Source organism: Dipteris shenzhenensis, chromosome 5, assembly GCF_047967505.1.
Source record: "Dipteris shenzhenensis isolate YYH24624 ecotype China chromosome 5, Dip_SZ_1.0, whole genome shotgun sequence".
In the NCBI taxonomy this organism is placed as follows: domain Eukaryota; kingdom Viridiplantae; phylum Streptophyta; class Polypodiopsida; order Gleicheniales; family Dipteridaceae; genus Dipteris; species Dipteris shenzhenensis.
Window position 1 is genome coordinate 54,950,904 of NC_141600.1, and position 19,229 is coordinate 54,970,132.

The 19,229-nt window shown below is 47.0% G+C and overlaps 1 protein-coding gene across 1 annotated transcript in view; it reads right to left on the reverse strand.

Annotated features, from left to right (window-relative positions):
- LOC147902213 (long-chain-fatty-acid--[acyl-carrier-protein] ligase AEE15, chloroplastic-like) overlaps positions 1 to 19,229 on the reverse strand; it is a 183,611-nt gene that overhangs the window by 74,963 nt on the left and 89,419 nt on the right. Inside the window, exon 9 of the mRNA XM_087374865.1 lies at positions 12,253 to 12,358. Within this exon, the coding sequence (XP_087230991.1) occupies positions 12,253 to 12,358 (106 nt within the window). The remainder of the gene's footprint in view (positions 1 to 12,252; positions 12,359 to 19,229) is intronic.

Here is a 19,229-nt window from a genome sequence, read left to right on the forward strand (position 1 = left end):
AGGTGCACACATTCATGGGAACAAATCCAATGGCTTTTAGATCAATGATGAGGACACTCCAGTCTAGGGGATTGGCATAGGGTTCACTTGGATTCAGAGGGGAGTTTCCGTCAGATATTTGGGATGCTAGGTTGGGTTGGGCATCTCTTCGGCACAGTAGTTTGCTCCCGTGTTGGAGAGTATCAGGAGGAAACTCATATTTTGGAGTTCAGCCAGACTTGACCTTGCATCCATAGTTGTGGTTGTGAACCAGCTATTGTTGGCCACTGCTTGGTTTGTTTGCTCATGTTGGTGCAGATGTAGAGATTGTATCGCTTAGCTCATCAAACCTAGCGGTTTAGATGGCACCTCAGATGTTGTAGCCAGGGATGCTTGGGAGACCATCATTCTCCCCACAGGAGAAGGGGGTCTCAATATTATTGACCCGAGCTTGCAGTGTATGGCCTTGCTCTGTAAGTTTGTAGTACGTGGATTGATGCCTAGATAGGAGTCATGGAAGGATTTTTTCTCACGCAGCACTTAGTCTTGCACCCCTTCTCATGGGGGAGATTGGTTGGACAGCAGTAGATGGATCTTTACTTCAGTCCATCTCAAATCCCCCCCTTCCCCTCTCATGGCTTCTATTCTGAAAGCTTGGGGCTGCTTCAGAAACACACTTCGTAGAGTTCCACCCACCTCTCGTGAAGAGATTCAAAGGCAGTCATGTGGAATGACTCAATTTTGGATCATCAGGGCAGGCCACTCGGAGTGTCACATTATATGCAGTGGTCTAGATGGGAGAGGGGACCTGCCTCTACTGTAGGCGCTTGATAGGCCTTTATGAGACTTCCAGAGGATCAGCGACTTTTAACAGTTGGCCACCTCAGAGGGAGTGCACTTAGGATACAATGGATACAGGCATCCATTCCGCCAGAGTGGATTCCCACAGATGACATCATGCCGCTTACATAGTCCACTTGGTGGGGAGCGTTCTCAGGGATGAGCATTCTATGACAGGTCATTACATTACAGGATGCACATGAGGATAACCTTGTCTTTGATGTTCAGTCGGGAGGCATACTTATCAGATCTTCAGATGATATTGGCATACTTATCAGATCTTCAGATGATATTCTTTTGCAGGTTGCATTTCAACCTATCAGGATTGCAGGATTTATGGAGTGGGGCAGGGATTCACAGTGGTATCTTGACCCTGATCCTATTCTCCTTGCGCGGGGTCTTGGAGACTCTGCCTATATGGTGGCTCCCCTATTAGGTTCTTGCAGTGGGACCCCGCGGAGTGGGAATGGATTGATGAGGGGTGCCGAGACAAGAGCTTTCCCTTCTTTCACTATACAGTCAGAAATGCCCGGAGATTTCAGCTCAGCAGTAGAGGTTGAAGGCCCTCCAGAGCGCCACATTGGGATAGCTTTTAGATTTTCGCAGCTGTGCGGAAGAACTTTTGGCGTAGGCTCTAGAAATCCCTCAGGAATAGAAAGATCACTCTTTTGTTTTGGCTTTCTATTCATGGAGGGATTGCAGTGAACCTATGGAGATCTAGGTTCGGGGCTGACCCTACTTGTCCTCGTTGTCACATGGCAGTTGAGTCAATACAGCATTGCCTTTGGGAGTGCAGACACGTAAGGACGATCTGGAAAGGTGTTGCTAGGATTTTCAGCATCTTTCATACAACACCTTTCTATATGACCTGGGGTTTAGTGGCTTGGTTATCTCTTACTAGCCCAGAGGTGTTTTTCGAGGGACATGATCCAGATCTAGCTTTCATTGTACAGCGACATTGAGTGGAGTCTTGTTTCCTCCAGGATGTTCCCCTCACTCCTTTCAGAGCTACTCATGCCTTAGTAGACACGTCTTGGGAGATTTTGGCTAGCATTGCAGCTTGGCATATTTGGAGAGCCAGGTGTACAGAGGCGATGGGGGGTATCCAGGTTCACCCTTCCCAGACTATGGCTAGTATTTGGATTGACACAGTACACACTCTGATGGCCATTTAGGCGAGCATGCAAGGATCCTCCAAAGCAGCCACTGCCAGGAAAGTTACTTTTTTAAGAGTTTGGAGGGGATCTCCTTTGTTCTCTGAGTTTCCTTAAGGGTTGAGATGGAATTTTCAGCCTCCGCCTTGGTTCTTTATTAGCTCACTTTGAGCTATTTTTTCCTCATGCATTGCATGATGTACTCCTGCATTTGAGCTTGCTCTTGCGCTTTTCATTCATACTTAATGAAGTAATTTTCTTGAAAAAAAAGAATTCCTGCAAAGTACCACTAACGCAGGAGTGTGAAGAAGCCCTGCGGAAGGAGGAGTGGAGCCAATAACCCCCTTACATCTGTCAGGTGTAGAGAGACGTGTAAGAAAAGAAGGGGGTTGTCGCTGCATGACCTCTGCATGAATCTTCATGACCTCAGCCACGACTTTGGCATTGTTCTCACGTAAGGCACAGGTCTCTGTCAAAAGGTTTTCTATAGGTGAGCGCTCCCGGTCTCATCTACACATGGACCAAGATAGAAATGTCTCCTGCCTGAAGAGACGGGTCCGCAACCCCATCAGTGGTAGCCTGAGGTACTAGCTCCCCAACTCTGACATGCATCCAACGGGAGACAACCGAAGCAGGACGTGCTGACTGTCCTGTCCGTGCTGTATAAGTACCAGGACGGGAGGTTGATGGTATTGGCTATGAAGTCGAAGGTCTAGGAGCGCCTGAGGCGGTAGGAACTGGTCATGAGGAAGGTCCAGGTCGGGTGAAGATATGAGGGGCACCCGTGGATCTTTTTGGTCTTTTCTTTTTCCTTGGGCAATCTTTGGCAAAGTGCCCAAGGGTCCTGCAAATCCTACACTGATCCTGTTTCCCTCCAATCTCAACTCTCTGTTTGAAGGAGCCATCTAGACGTTGAAGCATAATGTGATCATCCGAGATGTTAGGGTCGAAGACAATGACCCTAACACGCGGAACCCCATCGGACCTGACTGCCTCTGCTGCTGAAGTAGGCATCTCAGGAGAGGGGGGATCTCAGTGACCACTTCAAAGGTAGCTCCAATAGAATGTAGTAGTCGATGGTACACCTAAGGAATGCCTGGAAATCTGATGAAGAGTGACGTCGTCCGGCTGTCTTCCTTGACAAGATCAACCCCAAAGAAAAAGGAGTCAAAAAAATCCTCCTGGAGCCCAGTGCTAACAGGCTAGCCTGCAGCACTGTACGTGCTACCTTTGAGGAGTCAAAAACAGTATGGAAGAAACTTCGCTCAAGCATACGAACATCTGTGAAGTGCCCTTCGAGGTCTCCAGGTAGAGTGGCGAGCATCCAGTTTTTGGCCTGTAACCTGGAAGGGTGGGACCCATGGATGCGAGCAAAGAGTGATGTCGAGCTCTCCTGCTCAGTATCTTTTTTGAGCTGCTACAACTTGTCTTTTGAGAAAATGATCGTTTTCGTGGCCAGTGGAAGCGGCTGAGGATCGGCTGAAGAGAGGGCCATCGTCAATCAAGGTGTGAAGGCCGACTTGAACACAAAAAGCTCCGTCCGACCAACAATACTGCTAGAAAGGGCTAGGAAAGAGAGGATAGCAAGGAGGAAGAGGGAGAGAGGGGCAGCAGGGGGAGAGGGAGAGGGTGAAGGGGGCAGCAAGAGGGCGAGAGTGAGGGCAAGGGAAGAAGGGGGGCAGCAGGGAGGGAGAGGAGAGGGTGTAAGGAGGGAAGGGGAAGGAGAGGGTAGGGCGGAGAGGCTAGGGAAGGGGGAGGAGAGGGTAGGTGGAGAGGAAGAGAGGGGTATGGAGGAGAGGGCAGGGCGGAGAGGCTAGGAGTGCGGGGCGAAGAAGAGAGGGCAGGTAGGGAGGAGGCCGTACGGCCGTACGGCAAGGGAGCAACAAGGGAGCGGGGTAGAGAGGAGAGGAGATGAGCGAGGTAGAGGAAAGGGTGGCAAGGCTGAGAGGAGAGCGCAGAGGGGAGAGGGAGAGTAGGCCGTACAGTAGAGGGGAGAGGCAGAGCAGGCCACACAATCGTACGGCTGAGGAGAGGGGGAGCAACAGCAAGGTCGAGGAGGAACAGCAGCTCCATTTCTAAGTTGAATTTGAAAACTTTGAACATTTGAGTAGTGCTTTCATTGCATCACTAGAGTATTTTCATGCATGCTAAACCGAAAGTAGTGTGGTTTGTGTGCCCTATTAATGCATCATCTCCTTGTTTTAAATGTGGCACCATGAATGCTCTCCAGTCTAGCATCCTCTCTAAGATAGCCATATCTTATTCTTCCTTTCGAGAACGTCCAATTTTTTTCCAATTTGAAATAACGTATCATCCATAGTCTCCATGAATGCTCTCCAATCTAGCATCCTCTCTAAGATAGCCACTTCTTATTCTTCCTTTTGAGAACCTCTTACTTTTTTCCAATTTGAAATAACGTATCATCCATAGTTAAAACATCCCTTGACTTCAAAAAGATAACACTAAATATTTCATCTATGTCTTCATATGTATGGCCAACAAGAAGAAAACCAACTTCCACTAGCAAATCCATATGCACATGATGAGGCTGAACAAAACTATGAGGGTAATGTCAGGACTATTACTAGTAACATGCCAATATCACTAGTCTATGAGCTAGAGATTCAGAAATATGTTTAAAATTTATTTGTGCATTTGTGCAGCAAGCTGCAGACATAAGCCAGCAAGACAAGCCCCGAATGAATGGTAATTCTGTTACATATTTATTGTAGCATATCTTGAATATCAACATATGCAAGTTAATGCCTCACCTTTCAAGATAGAAGGGGTATTTGTTAGAGTGCTTGATTGGATCTTGGTTAGTGGTATTTGAGCATTATGGCAGAGATGACTTACTCAATGGTGCTCAGCTGCAATCAATATGGCATGCATATCCATGACTATGGGTCAGCACATGCACTTTGGGTTGCACATGGCTGATAGCTTTTGTGCAAATGTGCATCATTGTGCTGTCTATAACATGGACAGCTAACCCTTTTCGCCTGAAGTGAATGGGGGTCAAATAGGATCTAACATTTGCTTGCTTCATCCAATGTCCACTCCTTGTTCTAACAAAACAGGTTCAAATAATGTGTTTGATTATTTTGTTGTCAGTGGGTTGAACTTTGGTGTATCCAATGACAAGGAAAGATTGTGGGGCCATGCTCACATGATTCCAGGAAAAGGTGCATATGTGACTTTTGCGATCTATGGGAGACCGAGTCAAAGAAGCACTTCATCTTCAGATGCCCTATGTATGAGATCCGTGGCTGCTATCATTAGATCTTCCAAGATAGCTTCGAACTCCTCTCCCGTTTTCTCTCTTATCTAGATCAGAAATGCCTAGATGTCTTCATCCATGAGGTAGTTAGGCACAAAGAGCGGTTACTCAGATCATAGAGGCAAGGACAAGACACACAGGCAGACTCGTCTTAGAGTATGATCACATAGCTCTTCCAACCAGACCACATAGACCACCATATCGTGGGTGGTTGGCAAGGTAGAGATCCAAAGCAATTGTCACGACAGACTCGAAAGAGGGAGGATGCATAGACCATGCTTGGACATCCCATGCATGTTGAGGACCAGATCACAACCGATTGGGTTTACTATGGCCCTTGTCAGACGCAAGGCCACCACTAGGAGGCCGCAACGGACCGCATCCGCAGATAGTTGCCAGTGTTCTATCTCTGACCCTATATCAGTACAGCCTCACCCACCACTAGGTCCATCATGACCTCCTTTGGGGCGTGCAGTATCTATTGTATCAGATCAGACTTGGCATTGGATCTGATTTGAGATGATGATGATGATGATGACGACGACGTTATGACCACGTAGTAGTAATGATGTTATGACTATGTAGTACTTAGTATTTAGCATGGGTGATGATGCTCCTTTTAGTGCCTCCACCCTTTCAGCTTATTATATTAGGTTTCTCACAGTCTAATAGACCCATCGGTCTTCCAAACACTTTGATAAACTTTCTTTCTTTATTTTTTCTCAATCTCTCTTTCTCCCTCTCTCTCTTCCTCTACCTCTCTCTTCGTCTCCCTGTACCCTTTCCCTTGTCACTTCTCCCACCCCTTCCATCCTGTTTCCCTAATTTGTCCTGACCCCCTCTTCTACAAGTTCAAGTTGGTTACAGATGGTTGCTAGTTGGATCACCCTTAAACACGTAGCTCATTGTATTTATACTGGTTATGGAATATATTGTACCAGCTGCCTTATTGCACGTAAGAGGGACAATATGACAAATAGAGAGACTAAGGCAGCTAGAGTAGAACCCTAGCAAGAGGATATAATCCGTTCTAGTGACATTTATTTGGCCGAGGCCCGTCATCAGGAGCCCCCTTTCTCGTTTGCTTCACCTTCTTTACCTCTTGACAGAGGCAAGGGGGTTATACTTTCTACTCCATCATCCGCACACTTGCGCCAGCCTCATTCAGGATTTCTTTTGCGGTTCTGGCAAACATGGCAGAGTTTGTACCCTCTACCCTTGGGGAGCACCTTGTTCAGATCACCGTGGATAGAACTTCCCCTTCTGCAGGGGTGAGAGTGCTTTCCCCAGTTGACTTCCCTCCTCTTGATAGGAGGATTCTTTACCAGGAGAGGGATATCTCCGCTACCAAGTCGGGTAGGGTTTTTCATCCCACCTCTTTCTCTCCCTCGGGGGTGTACCTCTCCGCTGCCATAGGCAACTAATTTGTTAACCAACTTCGTCCAGGTGTTACTAGGGGCCTCATTGATATTCTCATGATTCAGGAACAAAAACTGGATGTCAGGGACAGGTAAGCTTCTCTCAGGGCATGGCATACTTTTTAGTCACCCGCCTTCGGCACCAAGGGAGGTACTTATATTTCTATTTCTTCTTTGTTGCTTCCCTTGGTCATTGGACATGGGATCATAGTTCCCTTTAGAGCTCAGTAGATCATTATTTTGATTGGTGGGCATAAGGTTGGTTTCTTAAACCTCATGCCCCCAATTCAAGAGGGGACCATGTCCTTTTATGGAAGGATCTGCTTTCTTGGTCATGCATTGCAGAGTCTTGGATCATTGGGGGTGCTTTCAACATGGTTGAAATACCCACAGACAAAAGAGGTGGTAGGGAAGGTGGTTTACATTCCCTAGAGAGAGCAGCCTGGGATGCCTTCCTTTTTCAGTACAGTGGCAGAGATGCTTGGCATTATGATGCTTTCCACACTCAACCGCAATCACTCATGTTTTCTTAGTCGAACAGGAGGTTGCAGATGCCTATCCATGCATGGATCGACAGATTTTATGTGGATGATTGGGCTTTGGATAGAGATGGGACAGTATGCATTACACCTGGGGTGCTGTCTACTTCATGTAACTTCCAATTGTTCTGTTTGTTTCAAATCCTCATGTGAGGAGTGTTAGAAATGACCAACAGAGGGTACGCACAGCGGAAGACTGATAGTAATGCCTAGGAGCTCACACAGTGTCATGCGGGGTGTGGAATCACAAACTTCTTAACTTATGTGCATAGAATAGATGTGCAGACTCATCAATAGACAATGAACCAGCCAGATAAAGAAACCACCAAAAGACGGGAGATAGGGTCAACAAGCAGTTCTTCTCTACTCTTGGCCCCAGACATAGTAGGGAGAGCGTTTCAAAGCTTGTTGACTAAGACGGAGTTTTACAGACACATCCATATATCGTCTTGCAGGTAGCCACAAATTTCTATGCCTCCCTTGTTACAGCAAATCCTGACACTCAGGCCAGAGATGATGCTCGAGTTGTTATTTGGCTGCACTTACCTATGTTGGTGACTGGAGATATGATAGTCTCACTTGATGCACCATTCACCAACATAGAGTTCAGGACTGGTCTCTCTGTTCTTCACAAGGGCAAGTGCGCTGGTTCAGATGGGCTTACACCCTCTTTCTTTATTTCATTTTGGGCTCAGATTGGGGATCACATTCTCAGCCCTACAGGGCGTTTAAGACTCGGGTGAGATGCCAGACTCACTTACTGAGGGCCTCATTCATCTTGTCCCAAAAGGGGGTTGCAGGAATTTAGTGTCTCAGTGTTTGACACTTTGTACAAAATCCTAGCAAAAGAAATCAGCCTACTTCTGTAGCCCTTTCTTCCAGATCTTATACATGATACGCAGATGGGATTTGTGCATGGCAGGAGCATCTTTGATAATATTCTCTCATTTTGGGAGGCTTCTGAATGGGCCATGCATAATGGCCATAGGCTTGCCATTCTACTCGTGGACTTTGAGAAGGCTTATGACAGAGTAGACTGAGGTTTTCTAGAGGGTACCCTCGCTCACTTTGGATTCACAGATGCATGGATCATAGGGGTGTTAGCTCTCTACAAATCAGCCCATACCCAGGTTCTCATTGGTGAAGTCAAGGAGACAGATTTCAGATTACCAGATCGGTTTGTCAGGGACGCCCTTTAGCCCCCTTTCTCTGTTTATTTGTGGCTGAAGCTATGAGCTATCACCTTAGAGGTCAAACTGATATTATAGGGCTGAGTCTTCCGTTCAGGCAAGAGGATAAGCTTTTGGATAGTCATTTGGCAGATGATACGGCTGTTTTTTTGGATGCCACACCATAGACACTCACCTTGTTCTCAGGATAGCCTTGGATTTTTTTTGCACTGCAGTAGTGCCCATATTAATTGGAACAAATCCAATGGCCTTTGGATTAGGGATGAGGACACTACGGATTGGGAAGTTGACATAGGATTCACTTGGATTCAAAGAGGTGTTTCCATCAGGTACTTAGGATGCCAGGTTGGGGTGGGCATCTCTCCAACACAGCAGTTTGCTCCCGTGTTTGAGAGCATCAGGAGGAAACTCATTTTTTAGAGTTCTGGCAAACTTGACCTTGCATCCGGAGTAGTGGTTGTGAACCAGGTATTATTGGCTACTACCTGGCTCATTTGCTCTTATTGTGCAAATCTAGAGGTTGTATGTCTCAGCTCATGAGACCTATCAAGAACTTTCTTTGGAGTGGGTTAGATGGCACCTCAGATGTTGTAGCCAGGGTGGCTTGGGAGACCCTCATTCTCCCCACAGGGAAAGGAGGTCTCAATATTATCGATCCGAATTTGCAGTGTATGGCCTTGCCCTGCAAATTTGTAGTGAGAGGATTGATGCCTGAACAGGAGCCTTGGAAATATTTTTTCCTACGCAGCATTCACTCTTGTACACCTTCTGTACACCTTCTCACGAGGGAGATTGGATGGACAGCTCGAGATTGATTTTTACTTCAGCCCATCTTAGATCTCCCTCTTTCCCTCTCATGGCTTCCATTCTGAGATCTTGGGGCAGCTTTAGAGACACTCTTTGGAGAGTTACACCCTCCTCTCGCGAAGAAATAGATGGGCAGCCAGTTATGTGGAATGAATCCATATTGGATGAGCATGGCAGTTCACTAGGAGTGTCACATTATATGCAGTGGTCTAGACGAGAGAGGGGACTGCTTTCACTAAAGGTGCCTGGAAGGCTTTTAGATAACTTCGAGAGAATCATAGACTCTTATCAGTTGGTCACCTCAGAGGGAGTGCAGTCAAGATGCAGCAGATAGAGGCAGCCATACCAGCATAGTGGATAGATACAGATGACTTGCCGATCACAAAGTCCACTTGGTTGGGAGCTTTCACAGGGACGGGTGTTCCCTTACAAGTCATTGCCTTGCAGGTGCACATGAGGAGACCCTTGTATTTGATGCTCAATCGGGAGGCAGACTTATCATATCTTCATATGATATTCTTTTGAAGGTTGCCTTCCAGCTTGTTAGGATTGCAAGTTACATGGAGTGGGACACGGACTCACACTGGTATCTTGATCCTAACCATGTTCTCCTGGCACTTGGGTCTTGGAGACTCTGGTTATAACTTATATGGTGGTTCTCCCATTAGGTTCTTGCAGTGGGACCCAAGGGAGTGGGAATGGATTGATGAAGGGCATCGAAAGAAGAGCATCCCCTTCTTTCGCTACACAGTCAGAAATGCCAAGATATTTCAGCTTAGCAATAGCCCTCCAGAGCTCCTCATTGGGATAGTTTTCATATTTCTGTAGAGGGGCATATATTTTTTTGGAGGGGACTCTGAAAATCCCTAAAAAATAGAAAGATCACTCTCTTCTTTTGGCTTTCTATTCATGGAGGGATAGCACTGAACCTCTGTAGATCCAGTGACCCTACTTGTCCTCGATGCCATGCAACAGTTGAGTCAGTTCAGCATTGCCTTTGAGAGTGCAGATAGGCGAGGACGATCTAAAAGAGTGTTGCCAGGATTCTTTGCATATTTCATAAAACACCCTTCTTCATGACTTGGGGATCAGTAGCACGGTTATCTCTTACTGGCCCTCAAGTGTTTTTCGAGGGACATGACTAAGACTCATCCTTTATTATAGGACGACACTCTATGGAGTCATGCTCTCTCCAAGATGTTCCTTTCACTCCTTTCGGAGCTGCTCATGCCTCGGTAGACATAGCTTGGGAGATTCTGGCTAGCATTGCAGCTTGGTATATTTGGAGAGCCGAATGTACGAAGGCGATGTAGGGTTCACAGGTTCACCCTTTCCTGTCTATTGCCAGTATATGGGCTGATACTATACACACACTGATGGCCATCTGGGCAAGCATGCAAGGATTCTCCAGAGTAGCAACAGCCAGGAGAGAGATTTTTTTCAAAGTTTGGAGAGGATCTCCGTTCTTCTCTGAGTCTTCTTCACGGTTGAGGTGGCATTTTCAGCCTCCACCTTGGATTTTTGTTAGCTCTTTTTGAGCTGTTTTTTCTTTCATGTTGTTAACCGATTGGTTAACAACATGTCACCGTTGGTTAGTGATGTAATTTGATGGACAGTAGCAAGTCCGTAGAGCCACGATTGTCTTGGAGCTAGATGGGCCCAAGAGGATGGTAAAAGAATGAGGAGAGAGTGGTATGAAGAGATTACAGTTGGCCCTCCCTTCAAAAGGTGACATGTATAAAAGGCCAAGTTGTTGACTTTGGTCTTCATTGTTGTATGCACAAGTTTGGAATACAAGCTCCCTCTTCTCTTCCAAGAGTGTCTTTGGGTGTTCTTTTTTTTTGTGTTTGCCACTCCATCCCCCTTCACTCTCTTCTTCCCTCCTCTTTCTCTCCTCTCTTCTCTCTTCTCCCTTCTCCCTCTCCTCTCCCTTCTCCCCCTTCCCTCTTTCTCTCGTCAAAACACATTACAACAATCTGGGAACCTCTTGAGTGACACATGCGGCGGCTCGTGCTTTGCATTGCTCTCACAAGAAGTAGCTTGGAGTGGAGGCTCCATTAGCATTCCTTCAAGATCCCCACGACACGTGAGTCACCGTTGAGACTACACACATGCATGGCATGATGTACTCCCGCATTTGAGCTTGCTCTTGTGGCTTTCATTCATACTTAATGAAGTAATCTTTTTGCGAAAAAAAAAAAGGGACTTCCAATCTCCCTTTTGATGTATGTATGTGCCTTTATGGCGACCAAAAGAGTAATAAAGAGGAAGCCCTTGCTACTCATCTTACTCGCATGTAGCCTTGAATCAAGGCTACATGCGAAAAGAAAGAGTAATAAAGAGGAAGCCCTTGTTACTCATCTTACTCGCATGTACCCTTCAAGGCCATGAAAGGGGTTATTGTAAATGGCATGATAATGATAATTATTTCTTTTTACTCTCTATTGTAGCATTACTAGCTACCCATTTTAAAAGCACATGTACAATGAATTTACAGCACTAAGGGTTTCTACCCAAACTAAAGGGACACGTACAATGAATGTACAGCAAAAGGGTTTCAACCCATACTGAAGGGGCATGTACAATGAATTTACAGCACAAAGGGTTTTCTAGCCTTGCTTGCAAGGGCATGTCAACTAAGGGGCACGTTAACTAAGAGTCTAGTGGCTATAAAAAAATAAATTAAAAAAAAAAGAAAAGAGTCTAGTGGCTGGAAACTAGCTTTAGTCCATGCATATTTAGAACAAGTTATAATAAAAGTGAAATTCCAACATCCTTCAATTAAGAACAGATAATAAATCGCTCCTATGATTAAAATCCTATATATTCTTAACAACACGTGCCATAGTTATGCTATATTGCAATTCCCATATTTATGCTATATTGCAGTTCCCACAAATCTGCAATCCCTTGTAATCCCAACAATACGAAAGTATTCTTGCAACCTTGGAGTTTTAGGAGTATTTACATAGGTAAAAATCCTTATGTCTGGGCATGTAGAATTATCTGAACAGAATAATAAAGCTAGTATTTACAAACACAAACCTCATATATCCTTTTGAGATTCATGTACAGTATGCTTGTGCCAATCAACGCTGATGCAACCAACCTCTTTCCATTTGAACTGGCTGAGATCTCCTTTTGAACACCACTACAACAGCATTGGAAGCACAGGTCATGTGAATACATTTATACCTATGTCAAAACAGGAAATAACATCCAATCACGTTATCAGACAAGAAAGTAAATAGCACTCGATGTATGAGCATTACATATGCATGGGGTTTATGCTTTCCCCCTTATCAAATGAAAATAATAAAATACCAGATTGGAAATACCCTGTCAACTCTAGCAACAAAAAGAAAACCACTTGGAGGATAAACAACCTATCAAGTCCTCCTACGCAAAATGCAAAACTGATCAGCATGGTTGATGATATAGACTCTTACAAATCAGTAATTGCAAAGAGGAAGAATTTCTCAGAGAATGGAGACTTCTTCTTTGAGTCAACCTCTGGTTTGTTTTTGCCATTTTCAGCAACCTTCTTGGCTTTTTCATGCTTCACATGGTGTATTGGTACCTTGAGTCATTGTAATCGTTTATCGGTTTTCTCATACTTAACTGTTGAGCATGAGTTAAGCATTGAAGGCAAGGATGAAAAAGAAGAGGAGAATTGCATGATTGATACAAGAAAAGGAGGGCATTGGGAACGAGGGGAGGGTATAGGGGGAGGACATTCATGGGAGCGATGCATAAAATCCCTTTATAGCCAAGGTCCACTTGCAAAATTCTTTTGATTGCTTGATCCCTCCTTTCAAAAATATAGTGGTTTTGCATACAGTCCTGCTCTCCTTCCACTAGTGGGGATTGGATGGATAGCACTAGGTGGATTTTTACTTCAGCCCATCTTAGGGCTCCCTCCTCCCCTCTCATGGTTGCTATCCTCAAAGCTTGGGCCAGCTTCAGGATTACTCTTGAAAGAGTCCCCCCTTTCCCTCAAGAAGAAATTGACAGGCAGCCTGTCATGTGGAATGACATCATACTTGATGATCATGATAGACCACTTGGCACTTCTTCATTATATGCAGTGGTCTAGATGGAAGAGAGGTCATGATTCCTTAGTGGGCTTTTGGAAGGCTTTTCATAGGATCATAAACTGAAGTTAGCAAGTCACCTTAAAGGAAGTGGAGGGGAATTTGGTAGATTGATGTAGCCATACCCTTGGATTGGGTTCATACTCCTCGGACTCTACTTGGCTTGGGGATTTTAGGGTTAGGTATCCCAGGACTACAACGTTCAGACAGGGGTGCCTTGGTCTTTGATGTTCATTCTAGCAGCAACATATTATCAGGGTCTATAGATGGGGGTATGCTTGTGGATGTTGCCTTTCAGCCTGTCAAGATTTTACATCATGTGGAGTAGTGTTTTTTGGCTTCAGGTTGGTATCTAGACCCTAACCTAGATCACATTTCCTTGGATTCATGCAGGAATGGGTGTGTCTAGAATCCCACTACGCTGATCGAACCCCCTTTCCAGGATTACAAGATCACAAGCGTTACCTCCAGGGGTAGAGGGTAAGAGTCTGGGATCTCTAGATAGTTCTAGGGTCCCAATCTCCATAAGTCCCGCGGTAAGGGATGCCCAGGCTGGACATTGGGAGTTGCTAATCGGGAGGACGAGCCCCTTCCCTTTGGCTCCCCCCGAGAATGGAGAGAGGGGACGGAATGCTGCGATGAGGAAGCAGAAGGGGGCGATGTCTTACCCTTGCTCGCAAGCAGGGGAGTCAAGGGGGGGGAGTCTGAAGAACCTGCTAGAGAGGTGGAGGTGGGAAGGAGGGGGAGGGGGAGGGGGAGGGGGAGGGAGGGGGATGGGTGGTGAGGATGGCCATAGCAGGAGGAGCGAGAGGGGGGGAGGGGGCGGGGGGAACCTAGGAGGAAGGGGGGAGAGTGGAGAGGAGGAGAGATCTGGGGGGGGAGGGGGGGAGTAGGGGCAACCTCAGGCCCCCCCTGATGATCAGGCTCGTCGGGGCTCTGAATACGCTCCTCCTCAACCGTTGCCGGGCTAGCGTTTGCAGCTTCTACCATCGTAGCATCAGGAGCTCCTTGGGCTCGCTGCTGATACGAGGGTAAATGCAACCTCTGGACCTCCAATATGGGAGGAACTCCTAGCTGAGCAGTGGTCCCTTTTGCCAGGGGGAGGGGGAGTCGCCACAAATGGGCTCCTACTGCTGCTCCTCCTTAGGTGCCTCTTGAAATACTCTGTCTCTCTCTCTACATCTAGCCCTCTACCTGCGATGTTTTTGAGCATGTTTGCTTGGTTTCTTTTTCTTTTTAACCTAGGTCCAGTTCCCTTCTAAAGGAGTCACCCATGGGGTCTGAGACTCCTGCTGCTCCTGTCTGGGGGGCTGCTGGGCATTGTCTTGCTGCCTCTGCCTGCTCTGTGGGGATGGGGTGAGGAGCTTGGCCTTGGCCACGGGAGCAATCTCTAGCTAGGTGACCTATCTATCTCCAATGAAGAAACTGGCTTGGTAACCCAAAAATCTCTACTCGCAATGGAAGTGTCCCTTCTTCAAGAGTCTCTAGGAGGATCAACTCTGAGAGGGAATCTGGGCTCTTAACCACCAATCTGATATATTCCTTTGGGAGCCCTAGGTTGCGGAATGTAACCGAAAAATGGGGAACATGGTGTGTCGTGTCCATCTCCTCCACTGTAAAGCCATGGTACCAAGGAAAGAGGTGCACCAAATGCGGGCCAAGGAGGATGGGACTCTGCTCCACAATGCCAAGGCAGTAACGGGGGAGCTCAGCTGGATGAGGAAGATGGCTCTTCCATAGATGGTGACCTCCTGAATGTGGTGGTCATCTAGTGCCAAGCTCGCGCCTTGATCCACTCATGCACATGTCTCCTTGTGGGTGTGAGGCCCACAATTCTACCCATGAGCGCCTTGTCTTGGAGGGACTGAACTGCTTGCTGTACCTATTGCTTAGCGGTTGGAGAGAGAAGGACCTTAACGGCTGTGGGATTCAAGGGTGCTGCCATAGAGCCCCTTTGGCCAAACTAAAGATCACCACCAAGATCTTCCTTCTCTGAACAAACACATCTTCCTACTACAAAATAAGAAAGGGCAGGAGGAGATGGCGGGAGGGAGGCGGGGTGGGCTGCGAGGAGGAAGAAAGGGCTGAGGGGGGGCAGCAAGAGCAGCTAGGTGGGAGCAGCAGCAGCCCAAAACCTTCACCTTGATCATGGAGTTGCACTATTACAGCCCGTGGCTTGCCACAGGTTTACACTAGTTGGAATTGACCACATAGGGCCCCCCAACGAGAATTTGGGGCCAATTAATTAATTAGTTGTGACGGCCGGCAGCTGCAGATGCTCAATTATTGTAAGGTAGTGGTGCGACATGAATTCAATTAACGTAAGGCAGTGGCAAATTAAGAAATGAAATGATTCCAGAAGCCGCATGAACCATTGGGGTAGCTTCTTGGAGAAGCTTGTACTCTCTGGAAGCTTCTGTAGCCTACTATAAAGAGCAAGCTAGGTTGAAGGTTGAAGGGAGACGTGTAGAGGAGAAGGGGGGCTGTGAAAGCCTCCCAACCACTGTTGTGCAGCAATGAAGGAGGATGAAGAAGAAGGGAGGGCTCAGTGGAGGGAGAGGGAGTGGAAGGAGAGCGAGAGGGAGGGCTGAGCACAGGGGAGAGGGAGGGGAGGGAGAGGGAGAAGGAGATGGGAGGGTTGAGCGCAGGGGAGAGAGAGGAGAGGGAGAGGGAGGAAGGAGGGGGCTGAGGGCTGAGCGCAGGGCAGGGAGGGGAGAGAGAAGGGAGTGACGCGAGATGAGGTGGATTAGAGAGAAAGCATAGGTTAAGGTTAATTGAGAATGAGGAGGCGCGATACATGGCTTAATTAAAGCAAATAGGAGCGATATGCAAATAGAAATCGACCACATAGAAGGCTTGGGGGCCAAATTAAAGACCTTGAGGGCAATTCAAGATGTGGACTGCCACGTGGCATACCCATGCAAACCAATTTGGCAAGGAAGTCCATGGAAGGATCCTGACAAGTAGATGAGAAGGGACGGGATGGACAACAGGCATATGGCGCACGCAAGAGCTCACGGGCTGGATAATGGGCATAGGGCGCATACGGGAGATCAAGGGCTGGACAACGGGCATATGGTGCACACAAGAGCTCTTGGGCTGTGGGCATAGGGGCCATTTGGATCGTCGGATGTGTGCTAGTTAGGAGATCACGGCTGTTGGCGAGCTGCTGCATGCCAGCGCTGGCCTTTGAATCCTTAGTCGAAGATGCAATAGGTATTGTGGGAGCTGTACGTAGCTGTAGTACGCTCTTTCCTTGACTGAAGGGATTGGATTGGTTGGCGTTGTGGCAAGTGGCAGGAACAAGCAAGCTGATTTCGAACGAGCCTCATCCCTTGATGTGAGCGTCCAGTAAGGCACGTACAAGCACGAGTTAGGGCCCCTTGCTGGTCGCGAACGCTGGTAGAGGGCATGGTTACCTGCACAGTCACGCCCATTGGCTACTAGCTGCTTTGAAAAGGGCCTGGTTGTGCAAGGTCTACAAGACACAGGTCAGGTTCTACTCATTGAGACCAGCCAGGTCAGCAACAGTTGTTTTAATGTCTCAATTGAGCTTTGAAGGAGAGGCTGGTCATATAGATCAGCTCACATATGTGAAATAGCTCTTGGGAGCTTGCCTTGTTACAAAGAGCTACTTGTAAGCTACTCCGAAAACTCAAATGGGCACATAGGGAATCTCAGCCTATTGGTGAGCTGTTTTTGGAAGAGCTGGCCGGACATTCTAATTAATTTACTGAGCACGGGAACTCTCACTCTGAAGTCCTTCTCCTAGTCCAACCTTCCATGGATGCTAACCGGATGTTTATGCTTCTATCCTTACTCAGAGGGGGTAGGTGGCCGAGAGGGCCTTGATACGAGAGTAGAATGTTGCAGAATGCTGAAAGAAATTTGCAAGTATATGAGAAAGAGTGGCTGGCTGTGGCTCATGCTCTTTCTGCATGGGAGCATTATTTGCTAGGGGCTGATTTCACTGTGCAGGCATTGAGTCCTGAGTTGGATGCAAAGAAGGACATATATGCAGAGGATGGGGATTCTACAAGGCTCTATGATCAGTTGTCTGATGGACAGCAGCATTTGCATTATACTTTCAGGGATGGATTCCTTCTTATGCATGGTCGTCTCTGGTGTTACAAGTAATTTAGGCATAGCGTGCAAGGCATCGATGTAAAGATGCTTTAGTGAAAGCAGTTGAGACTTTCTTTGGCCAGCTTTGTGACAAGAGATGGATGCTTTTGTAGGGATTTGCATCGTGTGTTAGCAGATCAATGATGTAGCTTACTGATTGAATCTCTCAAACCTTTCTAGGGAGATGTATCAGAAGTTATGCCTTCTGTGTGTAGCTAGAGGTTGAGGAACTTGATGAGATCTTAGTTCCAGAGCAAGTATTGGCACATGAAGGGAAGGAAAGTTTCCTATCGCTATCTGGTGAAGTTTTGGAGTCATTCACCATGGTAAGTGAAGTGGTGGGAAGGTGATTTGGCAAATACACCTCAGTTGTTGCAACTTTACCTAGAAGCTTTTCAGCTAGAGCCGAATTTGGCTGTGGCTCTTTCAAGCTCAGTAGAGCATAGGTCTGGAGCATTGCTGATGCTCAAGAGAGGGGTAGTACCTCCTCTGCTTTTCCACATAGGCTTAGATATCTAGAGGTCTCTTGGTGACATTGTATGTTTCACCCGAGGTACTGCTTGCGGATAGTATATCTACCTTGGGACTTCTATGATCAGTGTACTAGTCACTATGAGATGGTTTCTGCAGTGTATATGGATTGCTATCCTAGGTTCTGAACAATCATATATGCTATGCCAGTTTGTAATGCATGCTTCTATGATGGTATATTCACATGTATTTTCAGATGCAATCGAGGTCCATGTTTCAAGAGAGGGGCATGTCACGCGGCCGTGATTTATGTCGCGTGCATGTTGCCATGCATCTAGGCAGGACCCTGGCAAAACAAGGAGCAAGGTCATGGGCTGCTCGGTGTGCTAGAACCCCTAGCAATTAATGCCTTGGGGGTAAAAATTGTGGTTGGGTCCAAAGAGGGGGAAAAAAGCCCTAAGGATCCAAGGTTAGGCCATTGGAATGGACCCCTTAGAAGGGGCAAGGGGCAAATGATTTTTTTTAAAAAGTTGGTCATTGGCGTTGACCATATAGAAGGCTTGGGAACAATTTAAAGACCTTGGGGGAAATTCAAGACGTGGGCTGCCACATGGCATGCCCATGCAAACCAATTTAGCAAGAGGTCCATGGAAGACTCCTAGCAAGTCAACGAGTAGGGACAGGCTAGACAGCGGGCATATGGTGCATGCGAGAGCTCACGGGATGGACAACAGGCATATGGTGCACGCAAGAGCTCACAAGATTATGCTCCTAATCTGCTAGTTGTATATTTGCTGAATTGTAGATATAACAATGTTTACTGGTTATTTGTTAGTTCTACTGCCCTTCAATTTATTGAAGGCCAGTTTCATCCTCCCTCTGTGAGCTAGGCTACCATCCCCCAAGTGAAATCCCTTTGCATCCACTGTGTACTGGCCACAATCTTAAGGGAGGCCAGCTAGATCCTCTGTGCGACTGGGCATCCCCAAAGGCAGTGGGGAATCGTCTCTAGAACTCCTTCCACACAATAGCTACATCTGCAATCTACCCGCATTTGCTCCAACCAGGGGCCGATGGGCAGAGCCCCATAAGCCAACAATAAGAGACGAGGCCAGAAGCGAGAGATAGCCTCCCTCAATGCATCCTACTCAATCCAATGTCGATCCCTCGAGGGAGTCCATGCTACTACCTCGAGCTATCGGCGGCGCCCAATGCGAGTCGTATAAGAAAAAAAGGAGACCTCCACCACCTGATTTGATTAGCCTACTTGGGATGGCCAAAACTACTCTCTTGAGCCCACTGGATGGTTTGCCCTCCCAAAGCCACAGGTGC